At 46.6% G+C, this 19,947-nt stretch overlaps 1 protein-coding gene across 1 annotated transcript in view; it reads left to right on the top strand.

Moving 5' to 3' along the window:
* LOC124622510 (nuclear transcription factor Y subunit beta-like) overlaps positions 1 to 19,551 on the top strand; it is an 85,089-nt gene extending 65,538 nt beyond the window's left edge. Inside the window, exon 3 of the mRNA XM_047148234.1 lies at positions 17,204 to 19,551. Coding sequence (XP_047004190.1) covers positions 17,204 to 17,863 — 660 coding nt within the window. The 3' untranslated portion in view covers positions 17,864 to 19,551. The remainder of the gene's footprint in view (positions 1 to 17,203) is intronic.
* Positions 19,552 to 19,947: the final 396 nt, after the last annotated feature.

Below are 19,947 nucleotides of genomic sequence, written 5' to 3'. Positions count from 1 at the left end.
GGAGATGCTTAAATTCCACAGAGTGTTTATCTCTCGCGCAGGTACTTTATACTTATCGTCCTATTAATATACGGTCGCACTTAAGTGTTTAACGTGCTTCAGGTTGGATCCCTGAAAGTGTTATTACTTATACGAGTGCGTTACTGTGTCGTATCGTTATAGTTTTTGCACCGCTTAACAGCGTTGGCATATCCGCTATTTCGGCGTTGGTGTTTTAGTAGTTATAACCCCAGATTAGCTGGGAAGCTTTTGGTGTGCGCAGTCCTCTCGCGCCGGGCACCTGGCCATGTCAGGTGGACCCGCGCCCACTATGGAGAAACTTGCGAAGCAGCCTTCGCGACCCTCTTGCACTGCCGCCCTTCGGGGAGAACCGCGTCGGAAACGCCGCTCGTCCCGGCCTCCCGTCGCGCATAATGCTCCGCCCACCTCGCAACGGGCGAAAGATCGGTTGAATCGCGCTAACCGCCACAAATCGCCGGTGGTCACCACCGGCACTGAAACCGATCATCATGAAGACTGTCCACCGTCGCGTGTCAGGGTCCGTTCATCCGCGTCGTCGTCGTCGTCCGACGATTCAGCTGACCGCCTAGTAATTGATCTTTCTCGTAGTGAGGCGGCGAACACATCAGCTCTGTCTGACCACCACCCGGCTGTACCCGCACCCCCCTCCACGCCGTCCCGCCACCGTGGCGAGTCTTCTGGACACCCTGACCCAGTCGGAAAGTCCACTGGCCGTCGCTCCAGACGTCCCTCCGCCCACGCGGGCTGTGGTGGCAGCGGATCGTGTTCCGATACCCCCCTGCCGGGGGACGCCGCACCGGATGGTCCTGTGGATGAGGAAATGACTCATGCTCCCGACCCTCCTCAAGAGATCCCGTCAAGCCCCCTGAAGAAAGAGAGGATACCCCCCATTGTGGTATATACTGTCACTAATTACACGAAACTGAACACTGAGCTCCAGCGGCTCATTGTCGGCCAATTGAGAGCTGTTTACCAAAAAGATCATGTGAAATACCTGCTTGACAGTAGGGACGACTATCTTACCATACTCGATTTCGTAAAATCAAAGGCGATGCCTTACTTTACCCACCAGACGTCGGGTAATCGCCGCACCAAAATCGTCATCAAGGACTTGCCACCAGAGGTTACGGCAGAGGAGGTCAAGGAGGAACTGCTTCGACTCGATTTCGAAGATCCTTTGGTCCACCAGTATAGCAAGAGAAATCCTGAGACCAGGGCATTGATCCCCTGCCCTACCCACGTCGTCTCCCTTTCCCGGAGGGAGGACATAGAGCGGATTTACCAAATCCGGTATCTTCTGTACACGAAAGTCCGGATTGAATCGTACGAGGGCCGCAACGGCCAGCCATCTGTCGCAAATGCCAACGTTTACGACATACTGGGAATTACTGTTCCCTGCCGTTGCGGTGTGTTAAGTGTGCTGGCCCACATTTAGTGGAGAACTGCACGCTCCCTGCTTTGGAGAAACCTACCTGTGCCAGATGTTTGGGAACGACGCACGATCCCCACCACATGGCATCCTGGAGGGGGTGCCCTGTTTATCAGAAGGCACTGAAGTCTTCTCGTCCACCCAAAAAGAAACCAAGAACAAATCGACCTCCCCCACCGCTACGGGACATGACCAACTACCCTGTTTTGTGGGGTCAGCCTGGTGCACTGTCCTCAGCAGCCACTCTGGTACCAGCCACTCAGGCACCAGATGGTTCGGTGGCTCCTGTGCCCCTTCCTGCCCAAACTCCCATGACATCCTTTGCTGCTGCAGCCCGGTCTCCTCCTCATTGTCTGTCTTCCATGACAGCTCCCACTGCTCACCAACCACAGGAGCCAGCTGCAGCTCCCTCCAGTCCATCTGTGGCTCTGTCTCAGCCCTCTGCCCCTACCCCCACTCTGCCTACTACTACACCTGCTCCTGCGCGCCGTAGGGGCAAGCAGACCACCTGGGACCCTGCCCCAGTGGTGGAGACTGATGCGTCCTTTCGGGCGGATATGCGTGAAATCCTCCAGGTCATCTCCTTTTTCACGAAACCCCACATCCGGGCTGTTATTCGTGACACTGCACAAAAAATCCGTCAGTCGGAGGACGGGCTCTCCAAGGTCATCGCCCTAGTTGAGGGGCTTAGTCAAATATTGTTGTAATGGCGAATGGACCTCCACACCACCACCAGCCCCCTCGGGATCTTGTCACTTGCATTTTTAATGCCAATGGCATAAAACGTATGAAGACGGAATTGAACACCTTCCTCCATGACTATCGTGTGGATGTTTTACTGGTCACAGAAACACACCTCAAACCGGCAGACGATTTCCGCCTTCGCAATATGGTGTGTTACCGCTCTGACCGCCTCGACCGCCGTGGTGGAGGCACAGCTGTATTCCTCAACAAAGCTCTTGTCCATACCCAAGAGATTCTCCAGCCAATGGAACACATAGAGGCCACAGCAGTTACCATCTCCACACGCCTTGGTGCCATTACCTTTGCAGCAGCGTATTTGAGCCCAAACAAGCCACTGCTGGAAGCAGACCTCCGCACATTGTCATCCTTTGACAGGCTTATCATTGGGGCAGATCTCAATGCCAAGCACCCAGCTTGGCATTCTCGCGTGTCTAACCCCAAAGGCCGGCTCCTCCTTGACCTGGAGGATACTTTAGCACTATCAGTCTATGGCCCCCACGAACCTACCCATATCCCAGTCCGTACTAACTGCCAGCCAGACGTTCTGGATGTGGCCATCTTCAAAAACATCACTGCTCAGTTTTCGCTGGAAGTTATCCACGAATTGGCCTCTGACCATGAGCCAGTACTATTGCACCTCACCAATGCTGCCCTTTCATTTGATGCTCGTTCCACTGCGACCCTCACCAACTGGGACAACTTTACCAGGGTTCTTAATAACACCACTCGACACGACCTCGATTTGACAACACCGGCCAATATAGTCCGTGCTGTGGATTACCTTACCACCAAAATACAGAAAGCAGTGAAACTCTCCACCTCCACTCCACCTCGAAATTTAACATCCCTGGACGACTTGCCCCCTCTGTTACGAGAGCTGAAGGTGCAAAAGAACCGCTACCGCCGGAGGTGGAAGCAGTTTCGTGACCCTCAGGACAAACGCCAAATGAGACGCCTCCAACGCGAATTCAGCCACCGGCTCGCCGAATGGAGGTCTGAACAGTGGGAGGACAGGATGTCCACTTTCCTACTCCACCAAAAATCTGACTGGGCTGTAATTCGCACCCTGCGGCGTTCTAAGCCAGCGACTGCCCATCCTATTCGCACAGCAGCGGGCTTGTCATATGATACCCTGCAAATTGTCGAAACGCTGGCAGATGCGTTCGAGGCCCAAAACCGCCCTCTGGTCCAGGACCTTTCTCCGAACGAACTACAGGAAGAACATGAAGTCCTGACAGCTGTTGCTGCTTTCCGCAACCGCCCACCCCAGTCTGCTCCCCTTCTTACGTCCATAGCAGAAATTCAGCGCATCCTTCGACGGAAACGTGGCCGGTCGGCCCCTGGATTGGACGGAATTTTAAATGAACATCTTTGCCACCTTCCCCGCACACCACTCATCTTGTTCACCAAGATTTTAAACTGTTGTCTCACATCTGGCCTTTTCCCCCCTCAGTGGAAACAAGCCAAGCTGATTGCGATCCCCAAGAGGTTCAAAGACCCTACAGTCCCCACCAACAACAGGCCCATCAGCCTCCTAAACACTATGGCGAAGGTCTTTGAATCTGTGATCCTTCACCGACTTTCCCAACCTCTTGCAGCAGCTGGGACGATCCGTCCTGAACAGTTTGGATTCACTTCGCATCTCTCGGCTGAACTTCAGGTCCTACGGATCACTGAACACATCAGCAAAGGCTTCAACACTGCCAAGTCGACAGCTGCCGTTTTTTTGGACTTGCAAAACGCCTACGATAAAATCTGGCAAGACAACCTCGTACACAAGATTCTGACACAGACCCCTATACCGGATATTTATGTCAAGATCGTGGATGACTTCCTCCGTGGTAGGATTTTCCTAGTGGCTCAACGGGGAATGCGTTCTGGCATTCGCCAGTTGTCGGCAGGCACTCCGCAAGGATCGGTGCTATCTCCCATCCTATTTAATATCTATGTCAATGATATGCCGGTCATCCCCGAGTGCCACCTTGCACAATACGCTGACGACACAGCGCTATACACCACTGGCCGCATTACTGACGCCGTCGTCGCCCGCCTCCAGCGACAGGTGGACGCCACTATCACCTGGTGCCGGACAAACAAAATAGCTCTCAATGCCGCCAAAACTACGGCAGTTTATTTCACGAAACGGCGCCCAGTCCTCCGCCGCAATATCTCGATTGCAGGTGTGCAGGTGCCCTGGTCCCCGACAACCACCTATCTCGGGGTCCAGATGGACCACAAGTTGCTCTTCCACTGTCATGCGGAGTATGTCACCAACAAGGGGCAAAAGCTAACCAGGGCTTTGTACCCGCTCTTTCGCAGTAGGGAACTTAACCTGCATACCAAGCTCCGCATTTACCGAACAGTTATCCTGCCTGCCCTCACGTATGGATCTGCTGCATGGGCCACGATTAGTGTCGCCAGGATGCGGACGTTGCAGCGCCTGCAGAACAAGGTGCTCAGGTGGAGCCTGCACGCCCCACCACTCACGAGAATTGTCACTCTCCACGAGGAAGCGGATATCGTCCCCCTAAAGACGACCATACGCAACAACGCGCGGCGGCTCTATGAGAAAGTGGATGCCTTGCGGGACACTGTCCATGGGTTACTCCACGTTGGGACCACACTTCCACGCCGCTGGCATCGACATCCGGTTCCCCTAACCATCCTAGAGGAAACGGATTCCGACCATGGCTAACGATAGGTCTGGCACGCCCACCATGGACGCATCCTTTGGCGGGACTAGCCCCCATTCTACGTCCAATACTTTCCAATCATACCCGCCCATGTTAGGCTAAATTTTTCTGCCTGACTCATGTAGCACTGTCACCGTCAGAGGGTGGTACGGGACTACAAGTCCCACCGCCACACCTCCAAAGTGTATTGCAGTGACGCCAGTCACTGCCCTGTGGAAATTTACTGCCTCACCAACACAGTTAGACCGCAATAGACCGGTGATGCTGTATTGCAACATTTCACAAAAGTGTTTAAAATTCGTACTCCGCTGAGTAAATGAAGAACGCAATTGTAATTACAGATACTCGAAGTGCACCGCTTTCATAAACAAAGTAAACCACATTTGCGCAGTAGCACCCGAGCAACTGCTTTCCGGGATCTTCTCGTGTATTTAAAAATTCGAATGGCTCTGAGCACTATGGGACTTAACATCTGAGGTCATCAGTCCCCTGGAACATAGAACTACTTAAACCTAACTAACCCAAGGACATCACACACATCCATGCCCGAGGCAGGATTCGAACCTGCGGTCGCGCAGTTCCAGACTGAAGCGCCTAGAACCGCTCGGCCACTCCGGCCGGGTCTCGTGTATTCCATGTGCTCACTTTACCGTGGACCCTCGCATACAGCCATTCGTATCTTGGATTGGGCACACTCAGGTGAGGTCTGGACTAGATGCGAAAGTACACAAAAACTCCGGAAGTCTTACCGATTCCGAATGCTAGTAGCGTTCCAGTTCTGCACGAGGCAGTGTTACGATTTGTAACGTTCTGCACACATTTCTGTGCTACGTATGCATTCAGTGCAGTAAACTGGGGCATAATGTTAAATATGCTCAGAGTTGGAGGCGACGATCTGTCGCCAAAAATACACTGAAGAATAGAAATAAGGGACTTCATCGCCGTCGCCGTCGTAGTAAATAGGCACAGCGTAGGAAAACCTGTCACCTATCGTTACGTAAGAAACTGTGACTGAACATGTGAATGATCCGTAAGACTGCCCACAGCGCGTAGTATGAATTGTCACGTATCTCTAAGAATGGGAGGGGTATTGAAGCTCTTGGCACTCCATAAACGAAATGGGAGCCATTTCTTTAGCGTATTGTGACAGGAGATCAAAAATGGATTTAAGATAGTCAGCTAAAAGGAGAGGACTGTCTAAAGAGTGGAAACGGTCATCCACTACAAAAAAGAGGGGACGGAAACTACAGGAATACAAACGAATAGCCTCTTGTGAATTTTAAAATTTTCCCGGCGAATTGACTGTTCAAACAAATTTCGGGCTTGCAGCCGGTCGTCGTTCAATACTTCGCACGATATTTCAACTGGGCACCTGCCAGTCATCTTCAGGTGCCCAGTTGAAATATCGTGCGAAGTATTGAACGACGACCGGCTGCAAGCCCGAAATTTGTTTGAATAGCCTCTTATCGCAAACTTATGGCGTCCTCTCCCTGGAACCGTCTACTGTTTGCCGATACTAAGGCGAATATCTGGACCGTAAATACCGATGGCTATGTCCCTATTCTTCGGCATATTCGTCGAACTGTGCAAAACTGCAGAGGAGAGAATCCCTATGCACCGAAGGAACGAGAAGTGCAGTCCATAGGAGCGGGGGACTGCAGGCAGATGCAACGCTTCACACGGGATGCGATGTAAGCTTTGCCTCCACAGTGCACAACAGACCTCGCCTTTAGTCGATGCCGGTGTTCGCACAAAGTCTCATAAGTGTCGAAATTCGCCTACCGACTCTTCAATAAAACCAAAGCACACTTGTTGTCTGTTAATGAAATTGCCGCTAAAATGAACAATGGCACTACCGGAAGGCAACACTGCTCATATTTGCGATATTGATAATAGGAGAGTTTTCCCCTGAAATGTGAAAGAAAGGGATGAATATCCCTCCGAAAATAAATATTTCTACACGGTACTGTGTCGGATAACGTACCATTCCAGAACTAATAAATGATCCAGACAGTTTGTGAGACAATATGTGAATAACAATATTGTCTGCTTTCACTCTGTAATATTCATTTCAATAATCCGACTCAGGAGTTTAATAAATAAACCAACACCATCTGTATTACAGCTTTTTATTTACTGACAACCGATTTGAATCTGCGTTGCATATAATCTTCATTCAGCTCTAGGTTGGAACAATAAAGGCAACAACAATAAAAATTTTGTACAGGTGCAATATTTCAAATGCTTGGTTCATAAGTTGTAGAAATAATAACAAAATATTGTTGTTGTTGTTGTGGTCTTCAGTCCTGAGACTGGTTTGATGCAGCTCTCCATGCTACTCTATCCTGTGCAAGCTTCTTCATCTCCCAGTACCTACTGCAACCTACATCCTTCTGAATCTGCTTAGTGTATTGATCTCTTGGTCTCCCTCTACGATTTTTACCCTCCACGCTGCCCTCCAATTCTAAATTTGTGATCCCTTGATGCCTCAAAACATGTCCTACCAACCGATCCCTTCTTCTAGTCAAGTTGTGCCACAAACTTCTCTTCTCCCCAATCCTATTCAATACCTCCTCATTAGTTACGTGATCTACCCACCTTATCTTCAGCATTCTTCTGTAGCACCACATTTCGAAAGCTTCTATTCTATTCTTGTCCAAACTGGTTATCGTCCATGTTTCACTTCCATACATGGCTACACTCCATACAAATACTTTAAGAAACGACTTCCGGACACTTAAATCTATACTCGATGTTAACAAATTTCTCTTCTTCGGAAACGATTTCCTTGCCATTGCCAGTCTACATTTTATACCCTCTCTACAACGACCATCATCAGTTATTTTACTCCCTAAATAGCAAAACTCCTTTACTACTTTAAGTGTCTCATTTCCTAATCTAATCCCCTCAGCATCACCCGATTTAATTTGACTACATTCCATTATCCACGTTTTGCTTTTGTTGATGTTCATCTTATATCCTCCTTTCAAGACACTGTCCATTCCGTTCAACTGCTCTTCCAAGTCCTTTGCTGTCTCTGACAGAATTACAATGTCATCGGCGAACCTCAAAGTTTTTACTTCTTCTCCATGAATTTTAATACCTACTCCGAATTTTTCCTTTGTTTCTTTTACTGCTTGCTCAATATACAGATTGAATAACATCGGGGAGAGGCTACAACCTTGTCTCACTCCTTTCCCAACCACTGCTTCCCTTTCATGCCCCTCGACTCTTATAACTGCCATCTGGTTTCTGTACAAATTGTAAATAGCCTTTCGCTCCCTGTATTTGACCCCTGCCACCTTCAGAATTTGAAAGAGAGTATTCCAGTTAACGTTGTCAAAAGCTTTCTCTAAGTCTACAAATGCTAGAAACGTAGGTTTGCCTTTTCTTAATCTTTCTTCTAAGATAAGTTGTAAGGTTAGTATTGCCTCACGTGTTCCAACATTTCTACGGAATCCAAACTGATCTTGCCCGAGGTCCGCTTCTACCAGTTTTTCCATTCGTCTGTAAAGAATTCGCGTTAGTATTTTGCAGCTGTGACTTATTAAACTGATGGTTCGGTAATTTTCACATCTGTCAACACCTGCTTTCTTTGGGATTGGAATTATTATATTCTTCTTGAAGTCTGTGGGTATTTCGCCTGTCTCATACATCTTGCTCACCAGATGGTAGAGTTTTGTCATGACCGGCTCTCCCAAGGCCATCAGTAGTTCTGATGGAATGTTGTCTACTCCCGGGGCCTTGTTTCGACTCAGGTCTTTCAGTGCTCTGTCAAACTCTTCACGCAGTATCTTATCTCTCATTTCATCTTCATCAACATCCTCTTCTATTTCCATAATATTGTCCTCAAGGACATCGCCTTTGTATAAACCCTCTATATACTCCTTCCACCTTTCTGCCTTCCCTTCTTTGCTTAGAACTGGGTTGCCATCTGAGCTCTTGATATTCATACAAGATTACAGTCATACATACATACATACATACAGATCATACAAGATTCATACAACAAAATATTATGAAGCCACAAATACCTGGCATCTCAATTTACAATTTGTCAACAGCGGTATAAGACTAACATAAGAAAAAACAAGGATATGGCGCACTAATAATTTTCATGTAGTTGCGTGATATGTGCGTAAGTCATCGATGAGTACATTGGAAGAGTGTAAAATGTTTTGCCGCATATAATTAAATAAAAAAGTTAATAAAAATTAAGACCTAAAGGACACGTTGTAAGGCGTCGCATCTTATGGACGTCTTGCTTGAAGTAATTAGAACAGTACTTGTATTGTAATTGCGATAAGAAATAGAGAACAAGGCTACATCTACTGTACATATCTACATATATAGTCCGCTAGCCACAAAGCGGTGTGCGGCGCAGGGCAATTCGCGCCAAAGTCACATTCCCCCCCGCCTCTGTTCCACTCGCAGATCGCGCGAGGGAAAAACGACTGTCTGAACGCCTCAGTGCGAGCTCTTATTTCCCTTATCTTTGAATGATGATCATTACGCGATTTGAAAGATGATGGTAATAATATATGCTCTACATCCTCGGCGAAGATTGGATTTCGGAATTTAGTGAGCAGCCCCTTCTGTTTAGCGCGTCGTCTATCTGCTAGTGTGTCCTACTTCAAACTTTCTATGAGATTTGTAACGCTCTCGCGATGGCTAAATGTACCAGTTTCGAATTTTGCCGCTCTTCTTTGGACCTTCTCAGTCTCTTGAATCAGACCCAACTGGTAAGGGTCCCATACAGACGAGCAGTACTCTAAGACTGGACGAACTAACGTATTGTAAGCTATTTCCTTTGTTGAAGGACTGCATCCCTTCAGGATTCTAACAATAAACCGGACTCAAGAGTTCGCCTTACGCGCTACTTGTGTAATCTGATCATTCCATTTGAGATCATTTCGCATAGTCACACCCAGATAGGCCTACTTGACTGTTACCGCTTCCAAAGACTGATCATTTATTTTGTACTCATACATTAATGGGGATTTTCGCCTTGTTATACGCAGTAGGTTACACTTACTAATATTGACAGATAACTGCCAGTCATTACACCACGAATTTATTTTCTGCGAATCCTCATTGACTTGTTCACAACTTTCGTGTGATACTACTTTCCTGTAGACTACAGCATCATCGGCAAACAAATGCCGCTGTCAATACCATCAACCAGATCGTTTATGTAAATCGTAAAAAGCAGAGGACCTATTACGCTGCCCTGGGGCACACCTGAAGTCACCCCGCTTAGGACGACATACTGCTCCCTGTCTGTTAGAAAACTTTCTATCCAACCGCATGTGTCATTGGATAGACCGTAAGCGCACACTTTTTGTAGCAAGCGACAGTGCGGAACTGTCGAACGCATTTCGAAAGTCATTTAGAATATTGACATACTAGGGTAATGAGGATGACATTATTAATGGCCTGGATTGAAAGCTCAAGGGATAATTGGTAGTCAGAATAGGGCACCCTTTTTTTGCTGAGAAATCACAGGAAATGTAGACAGGCACTGTGAAGTAGCGGGATGATCCGCAGGCTTCCTGAGGGTGATGTTCTACATCTACATTCTACATTTATACTCCGCAAGCCACCCAACGGTATGTGGCAGAGGGCACTTTACGTGCCACTGTCATTACCTCTCTTTCCTGTTCCACTCGCGTATGGTTCGCGGGAAGAACGACTGCCGGAAAGCCTCCGTACGCGCTCGAATCTCTCTTATTTTATATTCATGATCTCCTCGGGTGGTATTCGATACCTCATCCAGAAACTCACCCTCTCGAAACCTGGACAGCAAAGTACACCGAGATGCAGAGCGCCTCTCTTGCAGAGTCTGCCACTTGAGTTTGCTAAACATCTCCGTAACGCTATCAAGCATACCAAATAACCCTGTGACGAAACGCGCCGCTCTTGTTTGGATCTTCTCTATCTCCTCTGTCATCCCGACCTGGTACGGATCCCACACTGATGAGCGATACTCAAGTATAGGCCGAACGAGTGTTTTGTAAGCCACCTCCTTTGTTGATGGACTACATTTTCTCAGGACTCTACCAATGAATCTCAACCTGCACCCACCTTACCAACAATTAATTTTATATGATCATTCCACTTTAAATCGTTCCGTACGCATACTCCCAGATGTTTTACAGAAGGAACTGCTACCAGCGTTTGTTCCGTTATAACATAATCGTACGATAAAGTTCAAATGGCTCTGAGCACTATGCGACTTAAATTCTGAGGTCATAAGTCGCCTAGAACTTAGAACTAATTAAACCTAACTAACCTAAGGACATCACACACCGTAGCGGTCGCTCGGTTCCAGACTGTATATCCTAGAACCGCACGGCCACTACGGCCGGCCCCATACGATAAAGGATCCTTCTTTCTATGTATTCACAATACATTACATTTGTCTATGTTAAGGCTCAGTTGCCACTCCCTGCGCCAAGTGCCTATCCGCTGCAGATCTTCCTGCATTTCGCTACAATTTTCTAATGCTGCAACGTCTCTGTATACTACAGCATCATCCGCGAAAAGCCACATGGAACTTTCGACACTATCTACTAGGTCATTTATATATAGTGTGAAAAGCAGTGGTCCCATAACACTCCCCTGTTGTACGCCAGAGGTTACTTTCACGTCTGTAGACGTCTCTCCATTGAGAACAACATGCTGTCTTCTGTTTGCTAAAAACTCTTCAATCCAGCCACACAGCTCGTCTGATATTCCGTAGGCTCTTACTTTGTTTATCAGGCGACAGTGCGGAACTGTATCGAACGCCTTCCGGAAGTCAAGGAAAATGACATCTGCCTGGGAGTCTTTGTCTAATATTTTTTGGGTGTCATGAACAAATAAAGCGAGTTGGGTCTCACACGATCGCTGTTTCCGGAATCCACGTTGATTCCTACAGAGTAGATTCTGGATTTCCAGAAATGACATAATACGCGAGATCCATGTCAGAGATACAGGCCTATAGTTTTGCGCATCTGCTCGACGACCCTTCTTGAAAACTGGGACTACCTGTGCTCTTTTCTAATCATTTGGAACCTTCCGTTCCTCTAGCGACTTGCGTTACACGGCTATTAGAAGGGGGTCAAGTTCTTTCGCGTTGGACAGGGGGGGGGGGGGGGGGGGGTTGCAGCCGCGTTTTCGAGTCAGTGGCACAGAGGTGACGCAGACCTGCCGGCTGAACAGACATTGCCTCTTCTTAAAAACTAGTCACGAGTTGGGATTTTGCTGGAAATTTACGCTCGACTACTACACGAACTAACACGGATTGGTGGGAGGCTGTATGACTCGAAGTAGAAAGGGGACACTCATTTAGAGACGAGCCCTGTGACTGGACAATAGCGGAGTTGTGATTTTTGTGTAAAGGGCAGTCTGGTCTGAGCCTTCTCCGTGAGCGGAGAGGATTTGTCTCCGTGTGGGCCGTCTTGTGTGCACAATAGAGAGGCACAGACTCCGACTGATTATCGAGTAGAAGTACCAGAGCGTCTCTGTGAGCTGTATATTCGTTACTCTGCAGGCGGAGTGGGGAGCTTAAGAAGCTCTAAGAGTAGTCGGGCATTAGAAGTGATTTTATTTCTCGCATGCCTGTAGTGAGACTCTTGTCTTTATCAGGGCAATGGGCAAGCAGCTGATTTCACTCGTAAGCAGTACGATACCGGAGCACTTCACAGAGCGGAGTATTGTGGACAATATTAGCTCAAGTGAGTAGGCAGGTTTCAGAGCTGCATCGAGCGTCAACCGACGGTGCGGCAGCTGCGCTCAGACAGTCAGCAGCAGTCGCTTTCACGGTCGTTATGGATGTGCTGATTCTACAGCTCGGCAGAGCAAAGGGCCTTAAGTCAATAAATGCGTTGAGTTCCATGCCATTGTTCTCTGTTCAAAAGTTTTCAGATTCATTGGGTGTTGCTTACTTTTCCAGCGGAGTGTGCGCTGATATGAAACTTTCTGGCAGATTAGAACTGTGTGCCGGACCGATACTCGAACTCAGGACCTTTATCTTTCGCGGGCAAGCACTCTACCGCGCTACCCAGGCACGATTCAAGCCCCGTCCTCACAGCTTTACTTCTGCCAGTACCTCGTCTCCTACCTTCCAAACTTTACAGAAGCTCTCCTGCTAACCTTGGAGATAGCACTTTTGGTTACTTTTGTTGCTATAAACTCGACATCCTTTTTTTGTCATATTTAGTCATATTGCGTTTCGAAATTTATTTAAGAGGGTGACAAGTTCAATACGATTTAATACTAGGCGAACTCAGAGAGAGCTTTGAAGATAAGCAATATTCCCGTCAATCGAAACTTTTAATTGAATAAAAAAATGATGTTTACAATAAATTTTTGCATATTTATACATAAATTCATTTCCCTCTGTTACAGTTTCCCACCACCCACTCTTCCAACGTTACTGGGATAAATTTCAAGATGATTGGCGAGGTCTACAATAAAACATAGGGAACAAATGTTGAACACTTACAAACCGACAACATACTGTGCATCGTACATTTTCGTTCTTTTTTATATATTTTAAAAGAAAGTGCAAAACTTTCAAATTTGAAATTTTGTAAGTAATTATATATATATATATATATATATATATATATATATATATATATATAGGTAAACATGAATATTTATATTATTTTGTTCTTTTTATAATTTTTCTTGAACTGAATTGAGATGGATGGAAATATTTAAATATTAGTGAATATATTTCAACCATGATAAAGTGGCATCGGACATATAGTTTGAGAATTTCGTCGCCGTAAGAAGGAGGTTCGTGGGCCACGTTATTTCTGAGCTAAAATGAGATAAATACTAAAAATACAGTTTACATATAATGTTGAAATTTTAGGATCATGGATTAAACAAATAATGAAATCACAATAGCGTTAATCATAACTATAATTACTGAAGTGCACTATGTTACTTACATTTGGAATACAATATTAATCACTAGTGATATGTTGATTATCCGCATGTGGGTATCTCGTCCGTGCGCAGTGGAATTTCCTTATGTAATTACTAGTATGCGTGAGTATGCGCCCTGCAGTACGCAGTGACTTTTTATAAAATTAAAGGGTTTAAATTAGAGCGGCCAGTCTAACGCGCGAGGCTCTCCCTCGACTCCCCAGAACAGATAATACACTCCTGGAAATTGAAATAAGAACACCGTGAATTCATTGTACCAGGAAGGGGAAACTTTATTGACACATTCCTGGGGTCAGATACATCACATGATCACACTGACAGAACCACAGGCACATAGACACAGGCAACAGAGCATGCACAATGTCGGCACTAGTACAGTGTATATCCACCTTTCGCAGCAATGCAGGCTGCTATTCTCCCATGGAGACGATCGTAGAGATCCTGGATGTAGTCCTGTGGAACGGCTTGTCATGCCATTTCCACCTGGCGCCTCAGTTGGACCAGCGTTCGTGCTGGACGTGCAGACCGCGTGAGACGACGCTTCATCCAGTCCCAAACATGCTCAATGGGGGACAGATCCGGAGATCTTGCTGGCCAGGGTAGTTGACTTACACCTTCTAGAGCACGTTGGGTGGCACGGGATACATGCGGACGTGCATTGTCCTGTTGGAACAGCAAGTTCCCTTGCCGGTCTAGGAATGGTAGAACGATGGGTTCGATGACGGTTTGGATGTACCGTGCACTATTCAGTGTCCCCTCGACGATCACCAGTGGTGTACGGCCAGTGTAGGAGATCGCTCCCCACACCAAGATGCCGGGTGTTGGCCCTGTGTGCCTCGGTCGTATGCAGTCCTGATTGTGGCGCTCACCTGCACGGCGCCAAACACGCATACGACCATCATTGGCACCAAGGCAGAAGCGACTCTCATCGCTGAAGACGACACGTCTCCATTCGTCCCTCCATTCACGCCTGTCGCGACACCACTGGAGGCGGGCTGCACGATGTTGGGGCGTGAGCGGAAGACGGCCTAACGGTGTGCGGGACCGTAGCCCAGCTTCATGGAGACGGTTGCGAATGGTCCTCGCCGATACCCCAGGAGCAACAGTGTCCCTAATTTGCTGGGAAGTGGCGGTGCGGTCCCCTACGGCACTGCGTAGGATCCTACGGTCTTGGCGTGCATCCGTGCGTCGCTGCGGTCCGGTCCCAGGTCGACGGGCACGTGCACCTTCCGCCGACCACTGGCGACAACATCGATGTACTGTGGAGACCACACGCCCCACGTGTTGAGCAATTCGGCGGTACGTCCACCCGGCCTCCCGCATGCCCACTATACGCCCTCGCTCAAAGTCCGTCAACTGCACATACGGTTCACGTCCACGCTGTCGCGGCATGCTACCAGTGTTAAAGACTGCGATGGAGCTCCGTATGCCACGGCAAACTGGCTGACACTGACGGCAGCGGTGCACAAATGCTGCGCAGCTAGCGCCATTCGACGGCCAACACCGTGGTTCCTGGTGTGTCCGCTGTGCCGTGCGTGTGATCATTGCTTGTACAGCCCTCTCGCAGTGTCCGGAACAAGTATGGTGGGTCTGACACACCGGTGTCAATGTGTTCTTTTTTCCATTTCCAGGAGTGTAGAAGAAGTAATTAACAAAAGACTAGACATCCTTTCTGTGTCTCACCAGCGAGCACATGCGACCGCGCACAAAATAACTTGCATTGGCTTTCATGCTTTATTGAACAGGGTTCCCTGATTACAAAAATAGAATCACATGCTATGGCTAAAAATGTGCCATTAAACCTTGAAGAATTTGCTTTCATTTTAATAAATAGAAATAGAATTACACTGATCACTGAGGGGGAAGAAAAGGGAAGCTAGTTACAAAAATAACCGTAGGTCTTAGCAAGAATATGTTATGTGGTAATAGTGAGGGAAGAGAGTGGCCACCTAGCAAAACAGCCGCTGTTGCTATCACAAGAATGGTTTTTGAAGACATTTTTCCAAAAATTTGATGGTCAGTCGCCAGTCCCATAGATTCTACACACCAACCGGAACAGTCATTTGGTTTCGCCACCCCCTAATGACTTTTGAAATTCCGATGGAATATTATCTATCCCTTCTGTCTTGCTTGATCTTAAGTCTTCCAGAGTTAAATTCTGACTCCAGTACTGGATCCTCTATGCCTTCGACATCGATCCCAATTTCTTCTTCTCTCACATCATCAGGTAATTCCTCCGCCTCATGCAAACTTTCTATGTATTTGGCCCGCTCTTTCCTCTGCGATTAACATTTGAATCCTCACTGCACACTTCATTTTAACAACCATTACTTTTAATTTCACCAAATGTTGTTTTGACTTTTGTGTATGCTGAGTGATTCTGACGATAATTTATTCCTCGATTTCTTCATATTTCTCCTGCAGCCACTTAATAGGATTCTCTAATACTTCGTAATTCTTTCCTCGCCGTAATCCCCCAGCACCTGTTACCTTCTCCCATTATGCCATACGGAAGTTCGTAATGTTATCTCCAGCAGAGTTTCTGGTACTATGCCCACTGTCATCGGACGGATCTTGAGTGGTATAACTATGATGTCAAGTCCACATCCGTGGTCTCTCATCTCCTTGGTGTTAAGCTTTGACCTGGTGTTGCACGATGTAAAGGTAAATAGCCCAAATGCAAGATATCATTGGGACACTGCCCTACATTTTCTTTGTCAGCACAATAGCACAGTTTACAACTATCTCACTAGAAAACAGATACATGGAAAGAAACAGAATATGTGTGCACACGACTCAGCCACTCTGTGGATGTCAGCCCACATATCTGTTAGCAGATAACTGTTAAATTCGTACACTGTTGTTACATCGTGGATACAAGACAGCAAACAGTCAAATATTTACCAAGGTAAATGGCCAAGGTGTTTATTTACACGAGCAGTTTTGGTATCTCATTAATGCTATTCTCAGCCCTCTATGCACTCCGTCTAGAGATTTTATCTGCCGATACTTACATAACTGGATCTGTCAATATCTAGATCTCTTGAATTCGTTTTTGAGTGTTTACTTCAGAGACTTGACAAACTCTCTTCGAAGTAAACACTCCAAAAATCTGTGTCATTTGGTCTTCATGTCACAGAAAGATGAAGGCCAGGTTAAAGGTAGCAATAAAAATCGATTGGATTCGATACCATGACCGCTCGATTCGCAGATGTGTGCTGCACCAGTAGACATCCAGTGCTCACAGTTGCGAAAATATGATAGTTCTCGAGGAAAATCAGAGATTACAATAGTGTCTCAGTACATTTATTCTTTAAATGAGTTGTTGATATCTAAATCTTTGAAGCCAATTCATCCTTGGTGTGTTTTGCAGCCAAACGCAGCGCTGAACAACCTGCTGGCGGCGCAGTCGGGCCTGACGCAGCCGGGCGCTTACCTGTCGTCATACACTGGACTGCCTCAGCAGCCGCAGCCAGCTGCTGCCTACGGCGGACTTCCGGGACAGATCGGGGCGTACTCCGGCTTGACCCCGCAGCAGCTGTCGCCCTACGCGGCCTTCCAGGCGCAGCACGCAGCCGCCCTGGGCGGACTGCAGCAGCAGCAGCTGCAGCCACAGGCCGCCGTGTACAACCCTCTGCAGGCGCAGCTGCAAGCACAGCAGATCGGACAGCAACAGCAGTTGCAGCAGCTGCAGCCTCAGCAGCCGCAGGTGACGCCACAGCAGGCGGACACCTATACCCAGCAGCTTCTCGCATTCCAGCAGGCGCACCTGCAACTCCTGCAGCAGCAGCAGCAGCAACAACAACAACAACAGCAGCAGCAGCTGCAGACACAACAGGTGCAGCAGCCGATCGTTCGTGCACAACCAGCAGCAGAACAGCAGCAACAGCAACAAGTGGCGGCAGCCCCAGCTGGAACAGCTGCCTCAGCACAGCAGGTGCAACAGCCGTCAGCGCTAGGTGTCAAGTTCTCCGCTGCCGACACTGTCTCTAAGATCAGGTTCAGTGGAAATGGGTTCAACTTCACTTACTGAAGGAGCAGGGAACAGAGTGGGTGTAAGACAGTCCAGACTAGTGTGAGGAGCATAGAGGTACAAGTGTGTGATGTGATTCGAAGGCTGTTGACAGAGAAACAATTATTATTGTGCTCATTATGTGCTGTGCGTGATACTCAACTTATCAGTCTTTCAACAAGTATTACCTGTTGTACTATTTAAGGTCTTCAGTGAAAATCAGTAAGAAAATAAGTAATAATACTTCTTTCCTTTGTGCCATTACTACTGTACAGAAAGACATTCACCACTCACATGCTATTTCTCCTTCACTGCAAGAATTACCGAAACAAATGCATTCAAATGAAAATTGATTTCTGTCGGCCAAACAGTGCGTAGAGAGATTCTTCTTTGCTCATATTCTTTGTATTTTCTCTTAGCTTCCTCGTTTTCCTGATTTCTCCAACTTTCCCAAGTGTGCGATTTACACTGAAAATTAATTTCTCCCGGACCGTCTCGGTAAGAATTACCAAAATGGAAGAAACGAAAATTTTAGTCTTTTTGGACCAAAAATACTGTAAGAATTTGCTGAAACGGAAGCACTGAGAAAGAAAATTGTAATTTCTGTGGCCCAAAAAGAACGTCGAGAGATTTTTCTTTGGTTATATTTTTTGTATTTTCTTTTAGTTATCATCTCGTTTCCCAAATTTTCCAACTTCCAGCACTGTGCGATTCACATTAAAAACTGGTTTCTCCCCAGGCACCACTGCAAGCATTACCAAAGCGGAAGCATTGAAAATGAAAATTGTTACTTTTGTAGGCCAAAAAGAGTTTAAGAACTGCAGAAACGGAAGCACTGAAAATGAAAATTGTAATTTCTGCGGACCGAAAAGGGTGTCGAGAGATTTTTCTTTGGTTATGTTTTCTGTTTTGTATCAGTTTTCTCCTTTCCCAGGTTTTTCCAACTTTCTCCACTGTGCGATTCATATAAAAACTGATTTTTCCCCAACCACAATAACTGATAAATCTCTACCATATCTTACTCGTTCTAAATTATTCCTTTACCAAAGAAAATTTCAGTATTTGGAGTTATCTGCCTGTTATATGGCCTTTTGAATGGTAGCAGGCACAGTTATTGCTCTACACTGCTTATTCTTTCTCTTCTTTATTCACTACTGAGGAAATATATGCCCGTAGATAACCACAGGACTGTTAACGTCTGTCTACTACTTTTCTGCTGAAAAATTTAAGTGAAGCGTTAAACACGGTCTTCATTAGGATATTCCCCAAACAAGAGATCCGTCATCGGAAATACCTTTTAAATAGTAAATGCGATTACTCATTTTGTCATGTAAACCTTTAGCATGTGCACTACGATGCACAGTGAAACCGAAAATTCGTGCAGCTCTTTGTTCCCATGCTCCCCTTTTTCTTCGGTGTTGTTCCTACGGAAGAACCCACCTCCTACCAACCGACATATTTTTTTTTACGACTGCGTCAGGCAGCTCGCAGAGGTCTGGCGCTGACAATGTCGATATGTGCCACGTCGTAAATTGGGTTTCAGCTGACGTCCACTGCTGGAGAAGACAACAGGAGCCGTTAAGAGGCAGAATCTGCTCGCGTTCACCACCTACTGGCAGCTAAAAGTCGTTACAGGTGTTCGACTTTTCCTCCGGCGCTGTATTCCAAACTATAAACCATTCTGAAACAACCGTTGTTAAGAATTTTTGTTGAGTGTAGAATAAAATCATTTGTTAATAAATCGTTTTTGTTAAATATAATTTGTGTTTTCACTGCCATCACTTTCAACATCATGTTTCCTGTTCAAAAACAGTTAATTGTATTTACACATTACTGGCATTCACCTATGATTTAAAGAACACAAAACTATTTGTATCGGTGTGTATTATAAAAATTACACTGCTAAATATTTCAGCAAATCTTAAAACAGATACCTCTCCGTATTTTGAAATCAGTTTTCCCAGTTTTTTGCCGTTCTAGCTAGGGCACTACTTGCAGTACTAGTACTGATACTGCAAATGATATAAACGGGATCGCGGACTACCTCGATATTACGGAGTGTGTGCCCTTGTCATCACATACACAAACTATAGAAACATCCAAAA

This window comes from Schistocerca americana, chromosome 1, assembly GCF_021461395.2.
Source record: "Schistocerca americana isolate TAMUIC-IGC-003095 chromosome 1, iqSchAmer2.1, whole genome shotgun sequence".
In the NCBI taxonomy this organism is placed as follows: Eukaryota; Metazoa; Arthropoda; class Insecta; order Orthoptera; family Acrididae; genus Schistocerca; species Schistocerca americana.
This window is presented reverse-complemented; position numbering and strand designations above follow the sequence as displayed.